This window comes from Maudiozyma barnettii (genome assembly GCF_903064755.1).
Source record: "Maudiozyma barnettii strain CLIB 1767 genome assembly, contig: KABA2_02, whole genome shotgun sequence".
NCBI classification, from domain to species: Eukaryota; Fungi; Ascomycota; class Saccharomycetes; order Saccharomycetales; family Saccharomycetaceae; genus Maudiozyma; species Maudiozyma barnettii.
The window spans coordinates 789871-815252 of NW_024545239.1; the positions used below are offsets into that span (position 1 = coordinate 789871).

General features: G+C 32.4%; 10 protein-coding genes across 10 annotated transcripts; 3 read left to right on the top strand and 7 right to left on the bottom strand.

The window, feature by feature from the left end:
• Window positions 1-101: 101 nt before the first annotated feature.
• On the top strand, window positions 102-3884 carry ISW2 (DNA translocase; the record flags this gene model as incomplete). Its single annotated transcript, XM_041549040.1, has 1 exon — window positions 102-3884. One exon carries the CDS (start codon window positions 102-104, stop codon window positions 3882-3884), a length of 3783 nt encoding a protein of 1260 aa, XP_041404974.1.
• An 821-nt stretch (window positions 3885-4705) lies between these two features.
• On the top strand, window positions 4706-5434 carry RRG7 (Rrg7p; the record flags this gene model as incomplete). The annotated part of the gene is made up of 1 exon (XM_041549041.1): window positions 4706-5434. One exon carries the CDS (start codon window positions 4706-4708, stop codon window positions 5432-5434), a length of 729 nt encoding a protein of 242 aa, XP_041404975.1.
• Window positions 5435-5684: 250 nt separating this feature from the next.
• On the bottom strand, window positions 5685-7319 carry MCH5 (riboflavin transporter; the record flags this gene model as incomplete). The annotated part of the gene is made up of 1 exon (XM_041549042.1): window positions 5685-7319. One exon carries the CDS (start codon window positions 7317-7319, stop codon window positions 5685-5687), a length of 1635 nt encoding a protein of 544 aa, XP_041404976.1.
• Window positions 7320-9441: 2122 nt separating this feature from the next.
• Window positions 9442-10830, bottom strand: SLY41 (Sly41p; the record flags this gene model as incomplete). The annotated part of the gene is made up of 1 exon (XM_041549043.1): window positions 9442-10830. The coding sequence occupies one exon, from the start codon at window positions 10828-10830 to the stop codon at window positions 9442-9444; it is 1389 nt and encodes a 462-aa protein (XP_041404977.1).
• A 637-nt stretch (window positions 10831-11467) lies between these two features.
• Window positions 11468-13180, bottom strand: SNU66 (U4/U6-U5 snRNP complex subunit SNU66; the record flags this gene model as incomplete). The annotated part of the gene is made up of 1 exon (XM_041549044.1): window positions 11468-13180. One exon carries the CDS (start codon window positions 13178-13180, stop codon window positions 11468-11470), a length of 1713 nt encoding a protein of 570 aa, XP_041404978.1.
• A 412-nt stretch (window positions 13181-13592) lies between these two features.
• On the bottom strand, window positions 13593-15113 carry NOP58 (RNA-processing protein NOP58; the record flags this gene model as incomplete). Its single annotated transcript, XM_041549045.1, has 1 exon — window positions 13593-15113. One exon carries the CDS (start codon window positions 15111-15113, stop codon window positions 13593-13595), a length of 1521 nt encoding a protein of 506 aa, XP_041404979.1.
• Window positions 15114-15867: 754 nt separating this feature from the next.
• On the bottom strand, window positions 15868-16710 carry DGK1 (diacylglycerol kinase; the record flags this gene model as incomplete). Its single annotated transcript, XM_041549046.1, has 1 exon — window positions 15868-16710. The coding sequence occupies one exon, from the start codon at window positions 16708-16710 to the stop codon at window positions 15868-15870; it is 843 nt and encodes a 280-aa protein (XP_041404980.1).
• Window positions 16711-17311: 601 nt separating this feature from the next.
• On the bottom strand, window positions 17312-18306 carry RPL20B (60S ribosomal protein eL20; the record flags this gene model as incomplete). The annotated part of the gene is made up of 2 exons (XM_041549047.1): window positions 17312-17829; window position 18306. Coding segments are annotated over 2 exons (519 nt in total).
• A 949-nt stretch (window positions 18307-19255) lies between these two features.
• Window positions 19256-20473, bottom strand: SPS4 (Sps4p; the record flags this gene model as incomplete). The annotated part of the gene is made up of 1 exon (XM_041549048.1): window positions 19256-20473. One exon carries the CDS (start codon window positions 20471-20473, stop codon window positions 19256-19258), a length of 1218 nt encoding a protein of 405 aa, XP_041404982.1.
• A 2946-nt stretch (window positions 20474-23419) lies between these two features.
• Window positions 23420-24439, top strand: SFG1 (Sfg1p; the record flags this gene model as incomplete). The annotated part of the gene is made up of 1 exon (XM_041549049.1): window positions 23420-24439. One exon carries the CDS (start codon window positions 23420-23422, stop codon window positions 24437-24439), a length of 1020 nt encoding a protein of 339 aa, XP_041404983.1.
• Window positions 24440-25382: the final 943 nt, after the last annotated feature.

Sequence of the window (25382 nt, forward strand, 5' to 3'; positions counted from 1 at the left end):
GAGAGATAAAGATATCGCAAACAATTTGCATCGTGATATTCTTAAGGTTTGTATATCTCATATACGGTAAACATTAAATCGATTATTTGATCATTTCAATGATGTCAGACGACGAACGCCCTTCAAATAAATCATTATCACAACAACCGTCAACCACTGAAACTCAAAAGGATTCAATTGACAATGACGAAAGTCGAAAAGAACCAGTAACTACTCAAAATGAGAAAAATGATGATGGGGATTATAAAGAGGATCTATCTATTCTAAGTGATAGTAGTGAAGATGATACTGGTGACAGCAACGAAATCAAAATAACACCAACTCAGGAAAAAAATGAAGATGAATCAAATAAATCTGAAGAAGCAGCGGAGAATACAGATCATGATAATAATAATAAGGTTGAAGAAGAAGAAGAAGAAGAAGAAGAAGAAGAGACAGAAATCGAGACAGAAACCTCCCCAGAAGTGGAGGATGATGAACACGATGAAGAATATTGGAAAGAAAGAAAATCTCGGTTTATCCTATCTGTAGACCCAAAAATTGCCAAACAAAAGGATTCTGGTGACACTTATAAAAGATTTCAATATTTATTATCATTGACTGATCTATTTCGTTACTTTATAGGTATGAGAGCTAAACATGATAAAACTATGAAAAAACTACTAAAATCAATAGATAACAATAACACAAACCCTGAAACATATGGAAACTCAAGTAAGAAAAAAGATCGTGGATCTAGACATCACAGGAAATCTGAAAAGGAGGAAGATGCAGAATTGATGCGTGAAGAAGAAGATGAAGATGAGAATGATTTCGATGAAGAAGACTTTGTAACCGAATCACCTTCATTTGTCAAATCAGGTACACTAAGAGACTATCAAATACAGGGTCTTAACTGGTTAATTTCATTGCATGAACATAAATTGTCAGGTATTTTGGCAGATGAAATGGGTCTTGGGAAAACATTACAGACAATTTCTTTTCTTGGATATTTGAGATACGTTAAAAAAATAGATGGACCATTCTTAGTTATCGTACCAAAATCAACGTTAGATAATTGGAGAAGAGAATTCAATAAATGGACTCCTGAAGTTAATGTGCTAATCTTACATGGAGATAAAGAAAAGAGACATGATATTTTACAGAACAAAGTATTACAAGCCAAATTTGATGTTCTAGTTACTTCCTATGAGATGATTATTAGAGAAAAAAATGTTTTAAAAAAAGTGGCATGGCAATATCTGATTATTGATGAAGCACATCGTATTAAAAATGAACAAAGTTCTTTATCTCAAATTATTAGACTGTTCTATTCTAAGAGTAGATTACTGATTACAGGTACCCCATTACAAAATAATCTTCATGAACTATGGGCCTTATTAAATTTCTTGTTACCAGATGTTTTTGGTGATTCGGAAGTTTTCGATGAATGGTTCGAACAAAATAATTCTGATCAGGACCAAGAGGTTGTCGTTCAACAATTGCATGATGTGTTAAACCCATTCCTATTAAGAAGAATAAAAGCAGATGTCGAGAAATCTCTTTTGCCAAAAATTGAAACTAATGTTTACGTGGGGATGACAGATATGCAGATTAAATGGTACAAATCATTGCTTGAAAAGGATATTGACGCTGTCAATGGTGCCGTAGGAAAAAGAGAAGGTAAGACACGTCTATTGAACATTGTTATGCAACTGAGGAAATGTTGCAATCATCCTTACCTATTTGAAGGTGCAGAACCAGGTCCGCCGTATACAACAGATGAACATTTGGTTTATAATGCTGGTAAAATGATTGTGTTGGATAAACTTTTAAAACGTCTAAAAGAAAAAGGGTCCCGTGTGTTGATATTTAGTCAAATGTCTAGACTTTTGGACATTTTGGAAGATTACTGTTTCTTTAGAGAGTACGAATATTGTAGAATTGATGGTTCTACGTCTCATGAAGAGCGTATTGAGGCAATTGATGAATATAATAAACCAGATTCTGATAAATTTGTATTTTTGCTAACCACTCGTGCTGGTGGCCTTGGTATTAACTTGGTTAGTGCTGATACAGTTGTTTTGTTTGACTCTGACTGGAATCCTCAAGCAGATTTGCAAGCCATGGATAGAGCTCATAGAATTGGTCAAAAGAAGCAAGTTTATGTTTATAGGTTCGTTACAGAAAATGCAATTGAAGAGAAAGTTATTGAACGTGCTGCTCAGAAATTGAGACTGGATCAGTTGGTCATCCAACAGGGGACTGGTAAGAAAACTGCTAATATTGGTAATTCTAAGGATGATTTGCTAGATATGATTCAATACGGTGCAAAGGATATGTTCGATAATGGTACAAAGAAGATAACAGTTGATGATGATATAGATGAAATCCTGAAAAAGGGTGAAGAAAGGACGCAACAATTAAATGCAAAGTTCCAATCACTTGGTTTAGACGATTTACAGAAATACAATGGTATTGAAAACCAATCTGCCTATGAATGGAACGGTAAGAATTTCCAAAAAAAAGATAAGGATAAGGTTACCACTTGGATCAATCCCTCAAGAAGAGAACGAAGAAGAGAACAGCAGACTTATTCAGTTGATGATTATTATAAGGAGATTATTGGTGGATCTTCTAAGTCCTCCAAAGGAACGCCACAACCTAGAATGCCCCGTGCCCCAAAAATTGTTCATGGTCAAGATTATCAGTTCTATCCAAAACGTGTAGACGAATTACAGGAAAAGGAACAGCTATATTTCAAGAAAAAGGTTAATTATAAAGTTACATCTTATGATATCAAAAGAAATGAAGAGGAAGTTGAAAATGATAGTAGCTCGAAAAAGAAGAAGAAGAGATCTAGAAAGTCTGATGATTCGGACGATGATGATGGATCTGATGATGATTCTTCTAACGATAATGATGATAATGAGGACGTTGATGAGACGATGGCTGTTAAGATAAAGGAAGAGCAAGATAAAATCGATAATGCAGAAGAGTATACTGAAGAAGACGAAACAGAGAAACAAGAATTAATTTCGCAAGCGTACAACAATTGGACCAAAAGAGATTTCTTATCGTTTATAAGTGCATGCGCCAAGTATGGTAGAACCAGCATGGAAAATATTAAAAAATCTATTGATTCGAAGACACCTGAGGAGGTTGAAGAGTATGCAGTAATATTTTGGAAGAGATATACTGATATTAATGGATATGAAAAGTACTTGACTACTATTGAAAATGGAGAAAGAAAATTTGAAAGATTAAGGTATCAGGAAGGTATATTGAATATGAAAATACGACAATATAAATATCCACAACAGGAAATGGTTATTTCCTATGCGCCAAATAACGCTAGAAAAGTATACAACTCTACTGAAGATAAATTCATACTTATCGCTGTTAGCAAAATTGGTTTACTAGATTCTAAATTATATGATAAGGTTAAGCAGGCTGTAGTAATGAGTGATTTGTTTATCTTCGATTGGTTTATGAGAACAAGAACGGTTCACGAATTATCAAAAAGAGCTCATACATTATTGGGACTACTTGTAAGAGAATATGAAGGGCAAGATGGTATGAGGAAAAGGAGAGGAAGAAGTAATAGAGAGGACTCTAGCACACCTAGTGTTGCGCCTACACCAAGTACTAGTGTGCATCCTGAATTTGTTAGAGCGGATGATGGTATAAATAATAAGCAAGAGGTGAGTAGTAACACTGTCGTTTCACCTATTGTGATAGTTGAAACATCTGATACTGTACAGACTAACACTATCACATCAGTAAAAACTCCACCAATTGTTCAGGCATCAGATATAGAATCAACTAGCAACACTGAAACCGTTTCTGATGGATTGCATCCTGACACAGTTGAGCACCAGGATAAAAAACAAAAAGTTGAATAAAATAGTAAATAAAACACTCTAAATAATCAGAATTAAACATTGTAATATTATAACATTAGATAAGCAAATATATGAATAATATGGATGTATTTCAGGAATTAGCAATATGTTAGGTAGTGTAGCCTTGATCCTGTTTTCGAATTCCCTACAGCAGCTAACAATCGTATACGTAATCACTGTAAGGAAGAACCAAAAAGGTATGCTCTAGTCGTTTATTGGTTTATATTGGTAAGTTATTAAGCAATATGTATTCGTACAGCTGTAATCTTCACCTGACCCTCTGTTTATCATTCAACAATGCGATAGAACTTGATTCTTTTCATACCATACTAAAGATTACTGTTCAATATCTTTGATTTTTTGCTCAATAGTGTTCATAGCAGCCATAAAATCCTTTTCGTTCTTATCCATTTTATCTTGAAGTTCATCAAGAGAGTTCTCTATGGTGTTTGTCAATTCAAAGATAGGAACCACCTTGCTCTTTACATCAGTCTCGTCAAACTTCTCATTTTGGGTCAATTTAGGATCAGAAACATTTAGATTATCTGTACTCATATTTGAAGTAAAGTATGTATTTATTTGGCTTGTTTTGTTTGCCTTGCACCACGTATTTTGATCTATTAGTTGGTGTCAAACAACTAGATGGCTGATTCTTAATATACTACTACGGGTGGGACCATCATATTGGGTTTGTAAATGTTAGCTTCGGTTCTTTTTAAAAAAAAAAATGAAGCTAAATGAATATATCACAGATAAATGTGACAACCTAAACTTGTATATTTAGCATCACTCATGATACAAATACGACCAAGCCAAATGACATGAGAATAACATATTCACAGGTAAGAAAAATCACTAATGCAGCTATTGAACGGTATATTTCTCTCAATAAGCACACGGCCGGTAGTACTGTCTTTCAGGGTACGTTGTATGAAAATATAGCAATGAGAGAAATGAGTCAAAAACTTGGCATGACAAATCTCGAGAGAATTGGAGGGGCCCATGATGGTGGCGTTGATATTACTGGAGATTGGTCAGTTGTTCCCATTTATAAAAAAATGGAACAGGTTTTAGGACCATATCGAGATAAAATTCCGAAAAGATGTACTGTAAATGGTGCCCGTCTATCACCGATTGCAAATAAAATTGAATCAGGAAATGAGGTCACATCGCTAAGGGCCTTAGTCCAATGCAAAGCTTTCACCTCGAGTAAAGTTACCCCCAAAGAATTGAGGGAATTGGTAGGGACATTTGGGTCACTTGTTAATAATTCCGAACGTGATAAGTTTGTTGTCATTATGTGTTCACCACATCTTCTCACTAAGGACGGTTTAAAACTCATAAATGGACTTCGCATTCCATTGATATATCTTAGGATAGGAATGTTGAGGTTATTGCAAGGCCAAGAAAACTATGATTTTGAGAATTCAGGTAAATTAATTAATTATTTCGAAAATGAATATGCGATGCAACTTTTGCAAGGATGTCGTGTTAATGAGTGGATAGACTATGATATTTACAAAAATGTTGACCCAACTTGTAGCAAATAAAGCTAATATTCAATATTAGACATTACATGATATTGTATAAAAAAGATATTATTACTATAGATTGGTATATACACAAAATTAAAGACGGTTCAGTTAAAAAAAAATTAATACTAATAATTATCATATTAATTGTTTAAACAGAACAAGTATAATTAGAATAAAAAAAACTTCTATAAAATTGAAGTATCAGGAAACTTCTTATATTTTTAGTTTCCCAGATTATGATATGAATAAGGTCATGTCTAATAACTTAGAATTTCACCAGTTTAAATCCGACACAGTAAGCTCTTGAGATAACATAGCAAATTGCACTAGCTAGACAAGTAGCTGCAGAAAATATAACGTAATGTTGGTAATTGGTTACGGACTTGTTGCCAATAATAGCACCAGTAATTGGAATACCTGCCAATGTCACAAATGAAACGACGAAATACATTGTAGAGTAACGTCTACCAAATTCTTCAGTTTTAGAAATTTGACCACAACAGACTGGTAGTAAAGAAAAGATGGAACCTGAGAAGAACCCATATAGTACACTTATTGCATACATGTTCCTTAAGTTAGTACCAAATGGTAACCAACCAATGAACATTATCAAGGATAAGGATGTCAATGTAACAATGGCAATATTAAATCTTCCGACAACGTCACTTAAAAATCCTGGTACCCATCTCCCTGGGATCCCCACCAAATTGATTGTCATGATCAACATGTACGAGTCAGATTGACTGATACCTTGACTCGTTGCGTATGAACTGTAATAAGTAATAGCGGAAGTCAAAGAAAGTTCACCTAGGACAGTTCCCAAAACACAAAAGAAATATTTCATGTCAAGGAATGCCTTAACATCTAGACTTTGTAACAAATACACTCTTAAGATATGTTTGTAACGAGATTCATTGTTTCTTGGAGCGTCTACCACATGAGGTAGTCTTTCTCTACCTAAGGTAACAGAAACACAAAGTAAAATTAAGTCGATGAAACCAAGGGTTCTGATCCCCCACATATAACCATAGTCACTGACACCCATTTTCTCCATAGAGAAGAACTTACGTAGCATTAATGGGAATAGACCACCACCAACAGAACCACCGACGGTTGCCAAGGCAGTAGCAGTACCACGCTTTCTCTTGAAGAAATGGGCAGGTGCACCCATTAGAGGAGACATTAGGATACCATTAGCCAGGCCACATAAAATAGAGAAGGCGATGATAAAATGCCAATATTTGGTACAGTTAGCCAATGAGAATATACCGGCAACGTGAAGTAAAGATCCTACAACGATTGGGGCTTTGAACCCATTTCTATCAAAATAAGTACCGCTGAAGATACATGATGAAAAGCAAATGAAGAACATTAAAGAGAATATCCAACCGATTGTGGATGATGATTCCTCTTTTAGTTGATGGTCTTGAATGTAATTTTCGATAACACCACCGATATTCATTAGACCGAAGCATGGTACAAACCCACAAAATGAACTGAACACGACCATCCACGCAGTACGGCCACCTTCTGGGAAGTCATCATCATCTTCGGTGTATGCTTTTTCATCGTTTAAAGTTGATTCATCTGAATCAGAATGTTCGTGGGTCTTTTCACCGACAAGAGCATTAGTAGAAGTATATACCGCCAATGTTTTGTCCTTCTTATCAAAAGTTAGCGATGATACAGATGGAGTAGATTCAATTGATTTGTAATCAAATGAAGAAGCAGATTCGACTGGTGTGATAATGGCATCTTCATCAAGGGAACTAGACGACATGAAACGTGCAGGTTGTGGACGTGCAACAGCTGTTTCTACTTGTGACAGGTCGTTAGAATTAAAATTTGAAATATTTTTGTTGTCTGAGGATGCCGTATTTGATAAGTTTGCATTTTTCATTATCTTTAAAGGAGAAAATTTTATAGATATGTTTTAGAAATAATGAAAGTTGTTTATTAATTATTTTTTTATGGATTTCTGTTGTTTTTTTCTTAAAATGCTAGTAATCCAGGTTGTTAGTTAGAGTTAAAAAATGTTATCTTCTTGTTTGATTAAGTATCAGATTATATGTTATAAATCCTAATGTCGTAATCAATATTATTAATTTTTTGTTGTTGATGTGTATAAATTCAATTTTTAAAATTATAAATAATGTTTAAGATAGAATTATAAATTATCCAAAGATACTTATTAAAAATTTTATTAATTAGTGCATCTTATATATTAAAAGAACGACAAGAATATGAATATTTATAAAAGAGACAATCCCACACTCGTAAGTTGTATATACAGTTGAATATACCTAGGGGTATGATTAGAAGTTGTATATATTCTTTTCTCCGTAAAATTCACTGTGCATAAATATGTCCACCACACCATCATTACTCTATTGTATTTCGTTCTTCCATAACAAAGAAAAAAGACACATATTAAAAGTGACTGATTTATTTTTATTATTATTATTAATATTTATGATCACCAAGAAAGAAGAAAAAAGAAAGTATTTTAGCTTTGCGCTCGAGAAATTAACAAAAAGAAAAGTAATAAATGAGTCAACAGCGCGAGATCCTCCAAGAAACGTCAGCAGAGCCGAACCTGGAAAGAAAAAAGAAAGGCGGATTATTTAAATTACGCCGTTTTGTTGTTCTTACAAAAAATTCTTTTTTATTGCCTTTTCTTATAAGATAATTAGAGGAACAAAAGAAAAAAAAGTTTGCATATTTTATTAGTGGACGAGTAATCCGGTAACCCATCCCCGAATTTAATATATGAAATTTTTGCATCGAATTCATTGTGTTTGGTTATTTATGCTCATCGAATGAAGTTATATTTCCACCGTGTGAGTCTAGATTTTACTTTAGGAAGACAAAATATCTCAAGAGTTGTTCCCATCTCTGTAGCTTCAACAAGAGACATAATACTAGTTGGAATATCTTACTTGAACATAACAAAATAAAAAATAAAAAATAAAAGAACAAGTGATCATTACTATGGTTTAAGGGGAGCAGTTAAAGATTTTATTTATTAATAGATTATGTATATACTGTTAATGAAACGATTCAGAGCTTGTTGTTATAGAAATAAGAACCAGCTCCGGTCACCCTTAATTAATGATATATTCCAATAATATATTTACAGAAGAAGTAAAAGGTCTTGTTATTTTGTACAAATAAAAAAAAAGAAAGTTAGCCAAGAAAGTGGTCGAAGGTGTTTTGTTTGTGTGTCATCTTCCTAATTACAGGTATGCAAACATCATTGCGATGCACACCCTTGCGGGAAAAATTAATTAGATTTTATATTTTTTTCTGATTAACTTGCATGCGTTTTGGTGTTTAAGGGCTTTCATTTTAGTAGGAGAGGCAGAGCCGTTAACGGGCTTATCAAAACTCTCTCCTTTGATGATCTTTCAACAAGAGCAAGCTTGAAACAAGTACCTGGGCTGATCTTCCATCCTACAGAAAATACTTTAATTGGTCCTACTATAAAGTTAGCTTATCTAGAATAAGGGGAAGATAATATTGCCTTGATTATCCTTGTTGTTATTTTTTAATATTGTTTTATCCAAAAGAACAAAAACTTGTACGTTTGCACATAGAGGTTGTTTGTTTGTTTTTAAATTATTTATTGTTCTTACATCAGTTTCTTTTATGAAATCTATATATCTAACGATATATACAAGAAGATGATATGATTCTAGAGAATACAGCTCACCTTTAACTTCAAGATAATAAAAAAAAATTCTATATAGAAAGGACTAAATGTTGTATATAATGTGTCTTTTTGTGTTGTCTCTGCAGAATGCTTCTGTTTTTGTTATGGCGCCGTTGCGGCATCGGGACTCGCTTCCCGAAGTTTATAGTTCCTGCTACACCAATGAACTGACATATATATACAAATTGGCAGGTGTTTCTCAAAATTCACCGGAATTAACTCTTGTGATTATTAGTAGATAACGGTATGTATTTATTTATGTTTGGTTGTTGACTAAAGAGGAATTTGTCAAGTTGTTCTTGTTATATCTCTATAATTGTCGAGATTCCTTGTGAGATAGACCCCATCTATCGTATCCATATAATCCCATAATGGTTAAAAGTAAAGCAAAGAATTGCATGAAACTGAGATGAGACTCCCAAATTAATGCTACTGAGATGATTACAATACGTTTCATAATGTTAGCAACACTATAATTCACGGTAGATAAAAGACCAATTAATTGGAATGCCAACATTGCTTGAATGAAATGAGTTATTCCATGGAATAAAGTCAATAAGAAAACAGTCATATTCATATCTGCTCGAAGACTAGAACCATGCAATAGCTCATTTGTAAGGAAGGGGCCCAAGGTAAGTAAGAATCCCATGCAAGAGCAATAGAACAAGATAGTTATCTTATCTATCTGTGCGGTAGAAGTGTAATTCTCTCGACTTTCCTTTTTAGTTTCCCTTGAACGTGAAGATAGAACACCTTCTTTTTGCAATTTTACACTCAGTACACCCTTTGCGAAGATATTCTGAGTCACGAATATTATTGTAGAGATGAAGGAATAAATTATTCCTAAGAATAGGATACCACCATTATTTTTATTATCCATCTTACTTTGGTGGTTATGGCTTGACCAACAAGTAACCATGACACCACAAATTAAAAGACCTAAAGTATAATAGGTTAAAGGGTTGTATTTCCTCTTTTCAAATGTAGTATAATAGGCAACCGTAATGATTGGGGACAATGATTTGATGGAATGAACCAAAGAGATGGAAACTAACGAGGTAGCTTTATGTGATGTTATATGACCAGCAAATTGGAAGATACCAAGTGGGAAAGTAGTCATTAAAACTAGTTTATCTGGTTTTAAAAATCTTTCCTTAATGCATTCTTTGAAATTGCCATTCATATAAGTTGGAAGAATTCCGTTAGGGAAACTCCTAAGTGTCTTGGCAAACCTACCATAGTTCAATTCAGGCCTTTGGAATATATTCACGACACATGCAAAAGACAGACAAAGGACGGCGCTCACTAAAAATTGTAATTCAGTAAGGGCAACAGGATGTGTAAATTTTTTCAAGATAGTCTTGGCTAGATTACTAGATATTGATGATGTCACATACCATAGGAAACATAACACGACAACTTTCATATTAATTTCAGGCCAAAAATCTTTATCGTATTGGTTAGTGTATTCCTTGGAGATACATGACGTTAGAGATGTCCACAAGTCAGCTAATTGACTTGACACAGAGCCATGGCTTTGGTAATGTGTATTTCGTAACTTTTCAGCTTTCCGTTGCTGGTACAAACTGTTTGGTTCATTAGGAATACTGTAGAGATCTGAATCAAATAAGTTCTTATGGGTCGAACCACGACGTTTCTTCGTCACCGATGTGATACCGTTTGTCTCTATGCTACTCATCAACAATATTTATCGGTATGTTTCCAAAGGGAAGAATAGATATTCGATTTTAAATTATAAATATCAAATGAGATGAGATCAACTATAAGAAAATGGTGTTGTGAATTTAGGTATCTCGAACAATATAATGAATAGAAATAGGTCAATATAATGAATAGAAATAGGTCTATATTTGATGATTCGTTCCTTTTTTGGTTCTAATTATCAACCTATGTAAACCAACGGCACAGCGTACTTATAAATAACTATTTAGGTTATTAATATGGGTATTTCTACTAGTTCTAAGATGTTGCATTAAGTTTATTATGGACTGTAACGTTTCTTACGTATGTGTATCTGTTATAGATTTCATCTTTTGTCCTAATGGAGTGAAAAAAAATTCTGTTATTCAATAAGCATAAAGATCGCTTAGAAAAAAGAAAATGAAGAATTCGCGTCAACTTAAATTTTTTGATTATTCTTTGAATTATTGATTTCACTAAAGTATTAGAAATGGTACTAAATATCAAAAAAAGTAAACAAAAAGAAAAAAGTGATAATATAAAAAAAAATACATTACTTACCAAAGTTATTCTTGTAATTGAGATATAAATGATTATATATGATTAAAAAAATAGTAATATAATATTCAATAAGTTCATTCTCCTTCTTTATTGTTAGTTATCGACTCAAAAAAGTTGGATTGCATTGCTGATCGTTTCTGTGTATTTCTTTGTTGAACACGCTCATCGAACTTTGCCTGTTTCCGTTTGTTACTTTTGGTCCCATGGAATCGTTGAGATAATTTTTTATATGCTTCTTTTGTCGTTAATTCATTTCCATTGTCATCCCTATACACAAGATTAATCTCTGGGTTATATTCCTTCAATATTTCACTCTGTATATTGGATACTGTACGTTGATCCTTCTGAATTCGAGTATCTGAGCCATATTTCTTTTCTCTTTCTTCCTCTAACTTTCGATGTCCAATTTTTTTCTTCAACTTTAATAATTCATCATTAGAAGGATTATCAGTTATTTCTTGTTTCGTAGGTAAAACATTTCGGTCCTGAAGAAAATGCAAAGTTGAGGCCAAACCGCTAGAAAAAGTAACCTCTTTATTAGCACTAGTATCACTTTGGGTCTTGTCATTTGGAATAGATGGTAGAGTAGATTCTAAACGATTGTATGGTGTAGACGTATGTGTTTTATCTTCTTCAGTAAATATATCATCTACAATCGCATTTTCTTTCTCGTCATCGGACTCAATCAATTTAGAATTCAACTTAGTTAAGAAACTGGCCGATTCATCAATCATCAAACCCCCGCCAGTTGCTGCTACCTTATCATTATTACGAAGCTTTCTAATCTCCATTTCTCTTCTCCGATTTTCCATTGCCTCCTTTTTAATATCGTGTTCAGCTTCATTAACCAAGTCGGGTCGTTCTTTCTTAAAATTATCAGTTGTACGGTTTATTTTCAAGCTTAACAAATCATCCTCATCCTCATCCTCATCAATAAGTTTAACTTCTTTAATCAATGAAGGTAAATTGATCTTTTTACGTTTTTTAATTGATTTGAAATCTTTAATTTTTCTCTTTTTAATTTTTGCAACCTTAAAGTCACCACCATTAAAGTCATCTTCACTGTCATTATCGGAAAATTCAACTTTTATTTTGTTGACCTTTTCATTGTTGTCAATCACATGACCCTGTTCCTCAATATCTGTTGGAATGGTAGAATTTGCGTTTATCCTTAAAACTGATCCTTGCTCTTCTTTATCTGAGTCTTGATCCTCCAAGTCTTTACTTGATACATTCAAAGTGTATTTCTTTCGCCTTCTTTCTTTATTCATATCTTTTAATTTCAAATTTTTACTCTGATCTTTGAATGTAGATAAGGCCTCATTTTCTAAAACATCATCGTCAGATTTGTCATCATTTATACTCTTATCTTTCAACGTTAAGATGATATCCTTCCCATTTTGAAATTCGCTAAGCTTATGCGACAATTTCAATACAGGCATATTTCCATCATCGTCATCTTCTACTTCATCGTCAAATGATATATTCACAGTATGGTTTTTGTCTTGACTTCCAACTTTGTTCAACCATCCTTCATTTGTTTGTGACTCGTCATTTAAGTTAAGAATTATCTGCTGTGATGCTTTGTTTAAACGTTTTCTAATATTACTGATCCTATTTTCATCTATAAATTGTGTCTTTATATCCTTCTGGTCTCCTCGAACTTCAGGTAACTTATGATTGTTTCCACTAGTAGTACCAGAATCAGCAAGCACAATAGGTTTTAAACCTAACTGAATTCGTATCTTATTGGTCTCTTCTAGTGATAATGAAATTTCCTCAGCCATTATATTAATAAAGCATGAATCAATTTCTGCTGTTGGATAAACTATGAATACCTCTCGAGATGAATACTATGGAGTACTTGATAATGTTTGTCTCTATCAGGTTGAATACGGTCAAAAAATATTACTGTTTAAGAATCTTAAATATTGATGAATGTCCGATGAGATAAAAATTTGTTAATCAAATGTAAACAGACAAACAAAAATTACAACTAATGATACATAAAGGCGATACAACCTTCAGTATTTATGCTATTTTTACACAAATGATTATCTTTTTTGAGTTTTATAAACATTACTTGTGTATGTGTTTATTCTTCATATACTAATTTACAGATTTTTTATATTATTTTAGGATTAAATGATGAATGAATGGAGGGAGCCGGAATACTAGATTAGTTATGCAAATACTAAATCATTTCTTCTCTTTCTTAGACTTCTTTTCCTTCTTCTCTTTCTTTTCCTTCTTTTCCTTCTTTTCCTTCTTTTCCTTCTTGGATTTCTTGGACTTCTTAGAGTCTTCATCTTCATCTCTCTTTCTCTTTTTGTCCTTCTTTTCCTTCTTCTTTTCTTTCTTTTCATCTTCATCTTCATCTTCATCATCAGAGTCAGCAGTTTCAGCAGCTGGTTCAGTGACAGCATCAGCATCAGCATTGTAAGCTCTAGCTTCAGTCATCTCAACCTTCTTGGCTTCACGGACAACCTTTGGAGTAGTTCTTAGATCTCTACCTTCAACTTGTGATAATCTGTTTTCAACCTTGGCTCTAGCTTCTAGACCCACGTCACCAGAGTCATCTCTGTCTTCAGCCAAAGCATCATAACGTATAGAGACAGCGGCCTTAGCAGCTAGAACTCTAGCAATCTTACCCTTGTTCTTACCGGTAGCTTGACCGACTAAGGAGGCATGGTACAAAAGACCGTATTTTGGTGTATCATGCTTAGTCTTCAATGCTCTGAATAAAGCCTTCTCGGCACCAAGAATTTGGATGGTGGAGGCTGGAGCCTTAGCCAAAGATATTAGAGAACCAGAGTGGGCAATTAATCTAGCACCAACTAGTTCACCAACTAATTGGGTCAAATTTGGAGCAATAGCCTTCATTCTAGCAGCCAAATAGTTGGATAATTGTTCTCTGTATGCAGCAAAGTCGACAATTTGGTCAGCTAAGTTCTTAATGTTGTCTAAATCATCCTCTGTAATTTCGGTACCCATGGAAACTTCAGCAGCGGTCTTAACACGCTCTTCGACTTCTTCTGGTAAGATTTCACTCAAGTCTGTGTCAGCAGCCTTGGATCTAACACCCATGGTCAAAATAATTCTAGCGTAAGCGACTGAGTCAGTAACGATCTTAGCTAGTTCAGGGAAATGCCACCCGTACCATTCCTTACATCTCATAGCGTATGTATTCAATTCTTTGTCTAAGTCATCCAAAAGAGCAATAGCTTGGATAATCATAACATCGACCTTATCAGCAGAAAACTTCAATTTATGACGACCAATGGAGTGAGCTAGACCTAAAGACATTTTGCTCAAATCAGAATCGTTTAAACCTGGTAGTAATTCTGGTAGATATTCCTTGACAGCTCTATAGATATCTAGAGTGACAGCATCGGAAACAACATTAAAGTTCAAACCAAGCTTGTTAATGGAGTTAGCCAGTTTAGTTTCACTAACCACTAAAGTGCTCTTCTTATCCTTCTTGATTTCTTCCAAAAGTTTCTCCAATTGTGGAGAAACTTTACCTTCAATAATAGAATTAGCTTCTTCCAAAGCATTTGCGGCAGAGTTAAACTTAGAGAATGCAGCAATTTTGAACTCCTTTAGGACCTTGTCAGAGGAGTTTAAATCATCCAATAGAGAGGTTGACTTGTAGATCTTCTTATCAGAGGCCTTCAATAGAGCGTAACCTGCAGAGGTTTCGGTTAAAACGTATGACATATTGGTGGTCTTTGGAGGATCTGAAATTCTGCTTGATAGAAGAATCTAACTCTTAACCAATAGTATCTTTTAATAACCTTCTCAAATATTTCTTAATTTCTATATACCTATGAAAAAAAAATTGAAAAAAATGGATGGATCCTCGATGAGCTAAGAAAATTTTCGCTGTTTCGCAGAGCATCGTGCAAAATCTTCAAAAAAAAAAACAACTAAATTTTTTTTTTCACTCGCCGTCAATGGTGCTCTTCATTTTAGTGAAAATTTAATTAATGTCACGTTTTAGCTATGTAATTTTTAAATATATGTAGTTTAACGATAATTAACGATAATTAACGATTGAGAGACATTTGGAGATGTAGCAGAAATGAATATTAATAATTAAATCAAAGCATTTTTTGCTTCTTTTATCTATCTATAAATAATGTGAGGAAAATGTATATTGGGAAATAAAAAATATGTAGGTAGGTAGACAGAACTCTCCCGATGAGAGATCTTTCAATCTTAATAATACTTGTCTGAGTTCTTATCGGGAAACCGTTTAAAAAATCATGAAGAATATTAAATTATTCTCTAAAAGAAGTGGTTGGTGATTAAAATGATACCAACGAATATTCTTTGTACTTTTATCTTAGTATGGAATATACCAAACTAAAGAAACAATAAGCATTGAAAACTTTTAATATTCTCAGATCATTGATCAAAAGTTCTTTTTAAAGAGTTAATATGTTTTAGAAAGTAATCAAACTCAATCTTCCTATTTTCTAAATAAGTAGATTACACTATGTAAAAATATCGAAGATAAAACAGGAATGGTAAAATTGTCATCCCAATTGAATATATCAATGCCTTCACTTAATGCAGCAACTAAACCTCCTAACCATGACAAATTCATTAGCCCTAATCTACTGCTCTCTGGGGACCACATAATTTCACCCTCTTTATTTAAATAGTTGTAATGAGGAACAAAATATCCATAAAATACCAAACAGGTCAATAAACCAACAGTAAATGCAGCCAAAGAACCTGCCAAGGATTTATTTCTTGCAATCTTTGGTGTTAGATGTCCATATTTTCTACCAAATGTAGAAGCAGCAGTATCTGACCAACTTAACAAAAATAGAGAAATCAAACAGACATCTTTGGAAAAGAAAGAAAAAGAAAATATTAAACCTAACAGATACCATAATACACCATTGTATGTATGTATTTCTTTCTTTCTCATTAATGCACCAACACAACGGCAGTAAAGTTTGTTAAAAAACGACCAACGTAATCTGATCAGGTCTAATATAAATATATTCACGAAAGCTATTATTAGAGGTGTTGCAACAGATCTATAATCTATCCCCTGAGTGTATAAATATAATGTAATAAACCCTATCGAAGAATGGAACACCTTACGTGGTATTTCATGTTTCGTGATGAAATCGCCAAACCATTCATGGGATTTCAAATGAATTTCTGTTACTGGTAGATGAATATCATCACTTGTACTTTCAGTAACTCCATCCTTTGACTTGGTTTTATTGCTCCCTTTCTTCCTGGATGTTATATTATTAATTTCATCATTTACTTTGATCGATTGACTTGTTGACATTATTGTTAAGATTATCAATTAGTGATCGACCTTTTAAAATTAAACTAAAATTAAAAGAACTGTAAATGTTAGAGTAATCTGTTTGGAACTTCAACCTTTCTATAAATAATGTATAACTATTTTTCACTGTTTATATAAGTTGTTCTACTATCTTGCCCCACGTACTTAATGGTCTTTATATTGCTTACGTACATGCTGGGGATAATACATAGTGAAGACGGAAAAATAAACTAAACAAAACAAAACAAACAAATAGAAACTTATAATAGTGGGCGGATTCAAGAATCGTAATGCCCGAAGATGATCCTTAGTTTGTACGCGATCTCTTAAGAAACTTTTGTACCAACTTTTAATACAACAAATTGAATTGAAGTACTTAATATACGTCCAGTTTCATTTAATAACATATTCGCCTAGATTTGGTCATTATTAAACTAAATACATAAGCACATATAATTGAACCCTCTACCTCACTTTTGTGCAGCTCTACAGGATTGTCAAATTCTTTTTTTATGATAACAATATTTGTTGTTTTTAATGAAAAATCTACATACCAAAATTATACAAATTCACTAGATAAAAGTTAAATAGGATAACCAGCTTAGTAGAAAGTGGTTGGTCTCTTGTAAGAGAAAGTCTTGGTAGACTTTTGGACTCTGTGTGGCAATGGGAACTTTAGATCCTTGGTCAAGAATTGCTTGACGTATGGTCTCTTGACATCAGCAGTCTTTTCAATTTCAGCAACCTTTAGGATGTGAATAGATCTGAATCTGGTTCTGTGTCTGGCAGCCATGTCTTGGTACAAAGTTTCAACAGCGTTGACTCTAGAGACATCTCTGACTTCCTTGTACATGTTGTGGGTACCAGATCTGGAGTCGTATCTGACCCATAGACCGAAGTTCTTGACAGTGGCTGGGTGAGCTTCGTGGATTTGGTTGATGGAAACAATTTCACCAGAAGCCTTCTTAACCTTATGTAGCTTTTGCAAGAAGTACCAGTAACGGGACTTAGCAATAACTTCGTTAGAAGCAAAGATTCTCATTCTGAACAACTTTGGTTCTGGAACGGATTCGGTTGGTAGACGACGACCAATAACTTGGTATTCCTTGAAATGAGCCACTGTAAATACGAAAGTAATAATATTATTTCAAATAGAATTACAAATTTTGTTAGTAATTATTATTTATTATGAAATCATTCACGAGAATGTTTAGGAGTATTAGATTCTAACTGTCTCAATTCTCAATTCTTCATTATCTATTAGTTTGATAGTCCATTTCATTGCTTTCAAAAAATTATATTATCTCCATTGTAACTGATCAGTAGTTCAACATATATATTTTCATCATAGTAACATCTTTCTAGAATAAATCTAAATATATCAACACTTCCTTTATAATTCGACCAACATAGATAAATGCACGGTAGGTTATCCATATTACAATACGTAAATAGGTTCAACATAACCTACAACTTATATCAATATCAATTATCAAATATTCCTTATTCCATAGTACTGAGAGTATATCAACTTCTACCTAGATGTTATTGAATTTAAACAGTTTTAATCATCCTATGTGTATGTATTTACTCACTTTTTTCTTACTGTACTTGTCTTGCAACTTCAATAATATATAATAAACAAGATGTCTTTAAAGGTCACTTAACTTCTAACTACTTACTACTTCTACTTAGGAGATAGCTGTGTATCTAGTGCCAATTCGTGGTAACCCATCTTACAAGGAGTAATGTAAAGTATTTACCAAAAGTTCACAGCTCTGCCATTAACTGAAGTCCACAGTAAGTAATGGTAAAATGGTAATACAATAGTTGATGGTAACAATTTTCCGTTAGAGAGAACCTTCTCCAACTCCATTGATTCCGAAATTTGAATTTTCCAGCTTACCAGTTTATCCTAGACAGGGAATCTGGTGTAACACAATTGTGTTTGGGAGGACTGATTATCTAGGCCGTGGTGGTTATGGTTGCTGTGAGAGCCTAAAGGTAAATGAGGAAGCCTTCCAATATGTTTTTTGTTTTTGCTTAGTTATTGTTTTGCCCGTTCCAAAAAATTCAAAAAAAAATTCAAAAAAAAAATCAGAAATATTATTTTATGATAATTTAGAGATGTAAGGGTGTATGTCCCAAAATGTACGGATGCACGATTACCAAAATTAATTGTTTAAAAGTGAAATACTTTATAATAGTTAAATTTATTAAATTTTATTTATGTTATATAGTGAAACGTATACAGAATTTTTTATATTAATAACTTGAATGAGAAGCAAAAAAAAGTGAAGAATCACATTCAGAAAGTGTGATAGAATATTTGCTAATTTTGATATTTGAATCCAGAAGATAAGATGAATTATAATTTTTACTATCTAGCAATGGATTCTTAGTAACCATCAGAATTAGAATAATCATAACCAATTTCTACTTGTAACATTATCTTGCACGCAGATTAGTTTTATATTGATCGTAATATCAATTTGGGCAGTTCAATTTTGATACCTTAATAACGGGGTTCACCTTTTAATTATTTTCAAACTGCCACTGGTTGGTTTACAGGAAAAGAAGTAGCATTTTCAGTAGACTCATTATTAGCAGAAGAATGGTCCACCTCTCTTAGCGGATCCGGATTTTCAACGTCTTCAGCGATGTGGGATTCTTGTGCTTGTACTTGTGCTTCAGCTGGTTCGTCAATTGGAAGGATATGGAATTCGGATTCCTCATTAATTGATTGAATTTCAACTAGAACTTCGGTTTGTTCCTTTTTAAATCGCCTCGGTAAGAGATTATTCCTTAAATAGTTTATTGCTTCCTTTTCTATTTCTTTAAATGCACCATCTGAAGCTCTCAAAACACTTCTTAACCTTAAATCATCTTGCTTATCTAAATGTTTATTAAAAATTTCATTAACCTTGTGAGCAGCCATACAAGGCATCATCATTTTATTTGTCATGTGTTTTAAGGTAGAGGCTTTTGTACCTTTTGTAACGACATAAACCAATGAAGCACTTCTTGATGTCTCACAACAGAATGACTCTTTATGATGGACCATCATATCTGGGAAGCGTGCTTTAACTATCTTTTCAATATTATTGTTTAAAGGACTGATGATTGGATCAAGATTCCCCCTAATTAATGGCTTATTCTTAGTATCAATGAATCTCCTATTGTAAAAATGTCTAAACCTCACTAACTGATTGTGATATGGCCTATAGATAAAATATGTTGTAACTTCGACAGTAGCATCCTTAATATCCTTTGTTAAACGTAAAGGTAAAACAATTGGATATGTAATGGTCTTCATAATTTCTTGTGAACCAGTCTTTTTCATGCAAGGCATAAACCTTTCAGTAAAAATCACAGTAGCTAGAGTAGCTTTATCCAAATAATCAGTAATAAACCTTGTAGATAATAGAACGGGCGAACTACGGATAGAGGTAACCATGGGCCTTATGTTTGCGTCTACAACCCGTACTACTGCCATATTAGTAGCTTTTGCCTTAGCTTCAGAATATAATTTGTATTCTTTGAAATGTTCAATTGTTTTAAATTCATGATATTTTGCTTGGGTTGCATTCATTGGATGTTTGGCAAGACGAACTTTTTTAGTGTGGATAGTACCGGCAGCAATAGGTGTTGAGGCTTCAGCAATTTCTGGCTCAATTTCTGGAGCATCCACAGCCGTTTCGTTTAAATTAACTTGTGAGTGTTGAACAAAGTTACCAGCACTTAAAGTTTGGTCTTGACTCATTTGTATTTATTGTTTTTTTATAATAATTTATTAGTTTGTTATGATAGCCAATCAATGACTATTGAGTAAGAAATTTACAAAATAACAAAAAATAATTATAAAAACAGAAGAAGTATAAAAGTAGTTCTTGAAAGGAATATATTTTCTTATAAAAAACAAGAATATTGATTTCTTAAATTATTTATATATTTTATTTTGTATTTTCAAAGAAAAAATATTATGTGACACAAACCTATTTTCGACACCCCTAATTTGGCGTCTAATTCCCGATGAGAAAAAAAAAGAATCTTCCAAGATTTTTTAAAACTAAGTAATATAGAAAGTGAACAGAGAGTGGATAAAAAAACAAGCTTTCAATGTCGGTGAAATCATATAACACATTACGAATTTGTGAGCTTGTATTGTATTCTTCTTTTCAAGATTTTTGTATGTATTAAATTAAATATACATGGCAGGTGAAGTGATATACCATCATTTCAAAAATCAAAATCTTGAACAGTTGGAAATTTATAATAAACTGATTTTCTCTCTCTTTTAAACAGTTTATATAACGGTTCCACCAAATATTTGTTGAATATATTTTGTCTTGCCTCAAGATCTGGTATATAAAATAAATAAGTTCTTATGGGTATTTAAATTTCTTATATATGTTTTAAACATTATGAATGTATCAGGACGGCTCTATCATATCGTAGTGGTTTAAATATTGCCATATTAACTTACTTGATTTGTTTAATTGTTAGTTAGTTAGTTAGTTAGTTATTTTGACTTACATATAATGATGTAATTTAATAAACATCGTATGGTTCGACCAGTTTTTTTTTAAAAAAAGAAGAGAGACTATCCATTTAGTGATATTCTGATGTTTAGTTTTCAGTACAACACTTAAAACGAAAAGATAATAAATAACATTTGATTGAAATACAAATCAACAGCACTTTCTAAATACTTTATTGCAAAAAAAAAAAGATACGTCATGGATAATAGAATCCATGCACATATCATTTACTAATTAGAGAATAAAGTAAACATATTCACATATTAGATATTCGTTACCATAGCAAATTCCTGTTGCCATAAAGTTGTTAGAAAATTTATAAATGTGTTTCATGTAAACAAGAATCTAAATCTAAATTGAAAGAAGTAATAGAAGCATATACGACATATTCGGAAAAGTAATTAGTATAAAAACTTTATCTGAGGAGGAATAAGAACGGTGAAACTCTTTGAAAAGTAAATAAACAACTATAAACTTAGCTCGAAGAGGACATGTAATGGTCAGTTCTCTACTTTAGTTAACCTCAATATTAAAAATTATACTTGGAAAGAGGCTTTAAACAGTATCACCCGAAACGGCAGCCTATCAAGCTGTACTTCCATTGTTGAGAAAGCCAACAATAGACAAAGGTTGGAATCAAAAGAACTACAGGTTTCCATTAACATATATGAAACTGTGCCTATATGTTTTTCTTTTTCCTTAAATTGCTTCAAAAATCAAGTGTTTCCACTTTTTTTGGGAAAGTTTATTCCAGAAAGGGTAAAATATAAATACAGGGAATATAAAAAAATGCAACAACCGGCCCGAAAAGAGTATAACAAAAATACAAAGCAATAGAAGCACCAGATTAAGGTACGCAGTGGTCAAAACTTTAATAACATATGATGAGAATAGTGGGGGAAGTGCAATTATTTTAATTGCAGATATTATTTTTTTTTTTCTCTCATGATAATAGACTTGTAGTTCAACAATTCTGTAGCACACACATTTTCTATTCAAATTCAAATATCAAATTAGGAATTAATTACAATAGTACAAAGACTCAATTCCTTAATTTTGTTTTGTTTTTAAAGTATCAGCATTCTTTATAGAGTTGATTAAATCTAAGACATCTCACTGAATAAGAATAAAAATTCTCCCAAAAGATAAACTGATAAGCATTCAAGTCCAGTAAACATATATTGTTTACCGGAATTGTACATCTTATACCGTAGACAAACTGAAGCTGGAAACCTCAAAGATAGCTAACACACTATATTTTTGTTTTGTTCGTTAAATGCAATAATTACCAATTTCAGAGAAATCATCTTTATAAAATTACTGTTGAAGCCCCTCTAGGACTTAAATTTTTTTGAAATTAGTCAATTACCACTCTTCTTTAGTAAAATTGGAAACAAAATAAACAAAAAAGAAGGTGACAGTTCGTGATGGATGAAACCTGCAGCCCTCTTAAACCAAAAACATTCTCGATGTACGAAGTCCGTTTTGTTTGTTTACAAAATTTCCATTTCCGTTAGTTCTTTGGAAAAACGGGCCGCATGGACGTTAAAAATGAAAATGACAAACAAACTAGACAATAATTCCAAAGAATAAAACGGAGGAATCAATAGAGTGTCATTAATAAAATATAATGACATGCTCTACATATGATATAGTGAAGTACATATCAATTTGTTATTAAAGTTTTTTAGATTAATCTATGACACCGTATAATTGATGAACAGTTCATCAATTATGTTTCCAAACATGAACAAGACAATTTGTAGTGTATCGCATAACTTTTATGACCAATTAAATGTTCAAGTACCTTAAGTACTACATATACATACATGCAATTATCCACATATATATACAAGTGCATATATGTATCCAGATACCTAATCAATAAATCTTGTTTCGTTCCTTCGTAAACCGCCTATTTTGTCGTTTATTTTCTTTTTATTATTTAAGAAGTTTCACTTTTTATTATATTTATTTAATATAACAATAGAGGGTTTTGGTTCAACATATTTGATATTATAGAAGAAAATAAGGACATCGATTCTGAAGATCTCAATTGAATTATAAATTAAAGAAATAAAGAAACAGAAAATATCCATACGATTTCAAACTTGTTTCAACCATTAATCAACAATAAAACAATTAATCAAAAAGAAAAAGAAAAGAAGATGACAGAAGTTGTAACCCTCTCTACTCCAACCTCAAAGACATCCTCGATGATTGAGTTACCTTCTACTCCATCAAAGAAGCCTGTTTTACCTAATACCGAGGAATTTACGTTACGGAATTTTACACCATCTAAACCTTATAGATTTTCTCGTCCCTCAATAAGATCCAATTCAACCAATGTTATTCCTCAAAGATTGACAATTGAATCTAATAATCTAATTGAAAGCGAAGACAATATGTCACCTGTCGTGTACGAAGATGTACTAGGTAGGAAACTAAACGCTGATAATGAAAGCATATCACCGGTATCTGATTTTGGATCGGTTAGTCCCTTCTGTGACGTCCCACCTTTACCATCATATTCTCCAGCATTATCAAAGAATGAATATATTGATCCTTTCAACGTGGACAATCTAATATGGAATACAAAACCGTTGGCTAATAAGGAAGCCTTTGAATTAAATAAAATGTTACATTCTACTTTGACTGATTATAAAAATAAGATACTTTCAGAGGCAAGACCAATTAAGAAACAGAAAATAAGGATTTCAAAAAAACTTAAACATATCCCATGCCACCATTATGATAAACCAAAGAGATCCATTTTAAAAATACAAGAGGGTTCTCTTAACCTTTTAGTTAGTTCTTCAAAAGGCTCCCTTCAGGACGCAACAATTTTTGCTACTGAAATAAACGCTACTGTGAATAAAGAAGATAGTAAACTTCCACTTATAACAAACATTTGGGAACGCATTACTATTCCTGTGAATTCTGAAATTAAACAAAAATATAAGAAAATGAAATTGGAATGGTACGGAAATGACAATTATGATGATTCCGGTGACGATGAATTATTTAAATTTGAGGATTCAGATGAATTTTATAAATCCAAAAAAGAAGATAATATCAACGACGCTGCATTAATAAGAGGATTTGAATTTGACTCTAGTACTACTTCTTATAAGACAAGGAATTCTACCGAGAAGAATATCAGATGGGCAACTGTCTTAGAACATTAAGAATAACAAACTAAATATTTATATTTGAGTAATGTTCTCTGAAAGAAACCAAAGAACATTAAGGGACAAACAAGTCTCATAAAATATATATGAGGGACATTACAAACACTTAGAACACAGCACTTTAGAAACGACTATTATTGACAACTACGACATATTTATATTATTACTATTTTTTTTTCGCTATTACCGATTTTTTGTTTTTAACAGTTCATTGGATACATCATCTATGAACTATTAAAAAGAATTAAAATTTGAGTTGTAACTTCACTGTAAATTTTTTTTGCTAAATTATATTATTATATTCTCCTATTTTGGACAAATATAATTCGATAGACATTTGTATAGACACATATAAAATATATAGAAAACTAAATAAAAAACAAAACAAAACATGAAATTATAAATGATCAAGAGAGATCGTTTGATGAATCATAACTGGAATGACTGAAGAGTGACTCTCTTTGAGATTTTTGTTGGCCTATGCACATAACTAAGACATATATCTACCCCTAGAAGAAATCGATTTAATTCCGTAATTAATAGTGACAAATTATTTAAATTACATAAAATCATTTTTATCTCTAACCTAGAGAAGAATTGAAAAATGATAATGAACAATCTTAAGAAAGGTTTCGTGCTGCTTTAACTATAATACTCTTAGTCAAAAATAATATTTTCATTATATGATATTTTTTATTGTATATATGATGAGCAATCAAATTATATAAAACCAACAAACAGAATGGCTGTCCAAATGATGTAATAACGATATTTAGACATAATATCGTAATATATTTTTATAGATATATAAACTATTGTTTCTAAAAATTCTCCTTTGTATGAAAACAATAGGCCAAGCATTAAAACATAATACTAATTCAAGAAAATATAATATATTTATTCACGTGAATTGTGAATAACCTCTACAGCTAGTACGGTT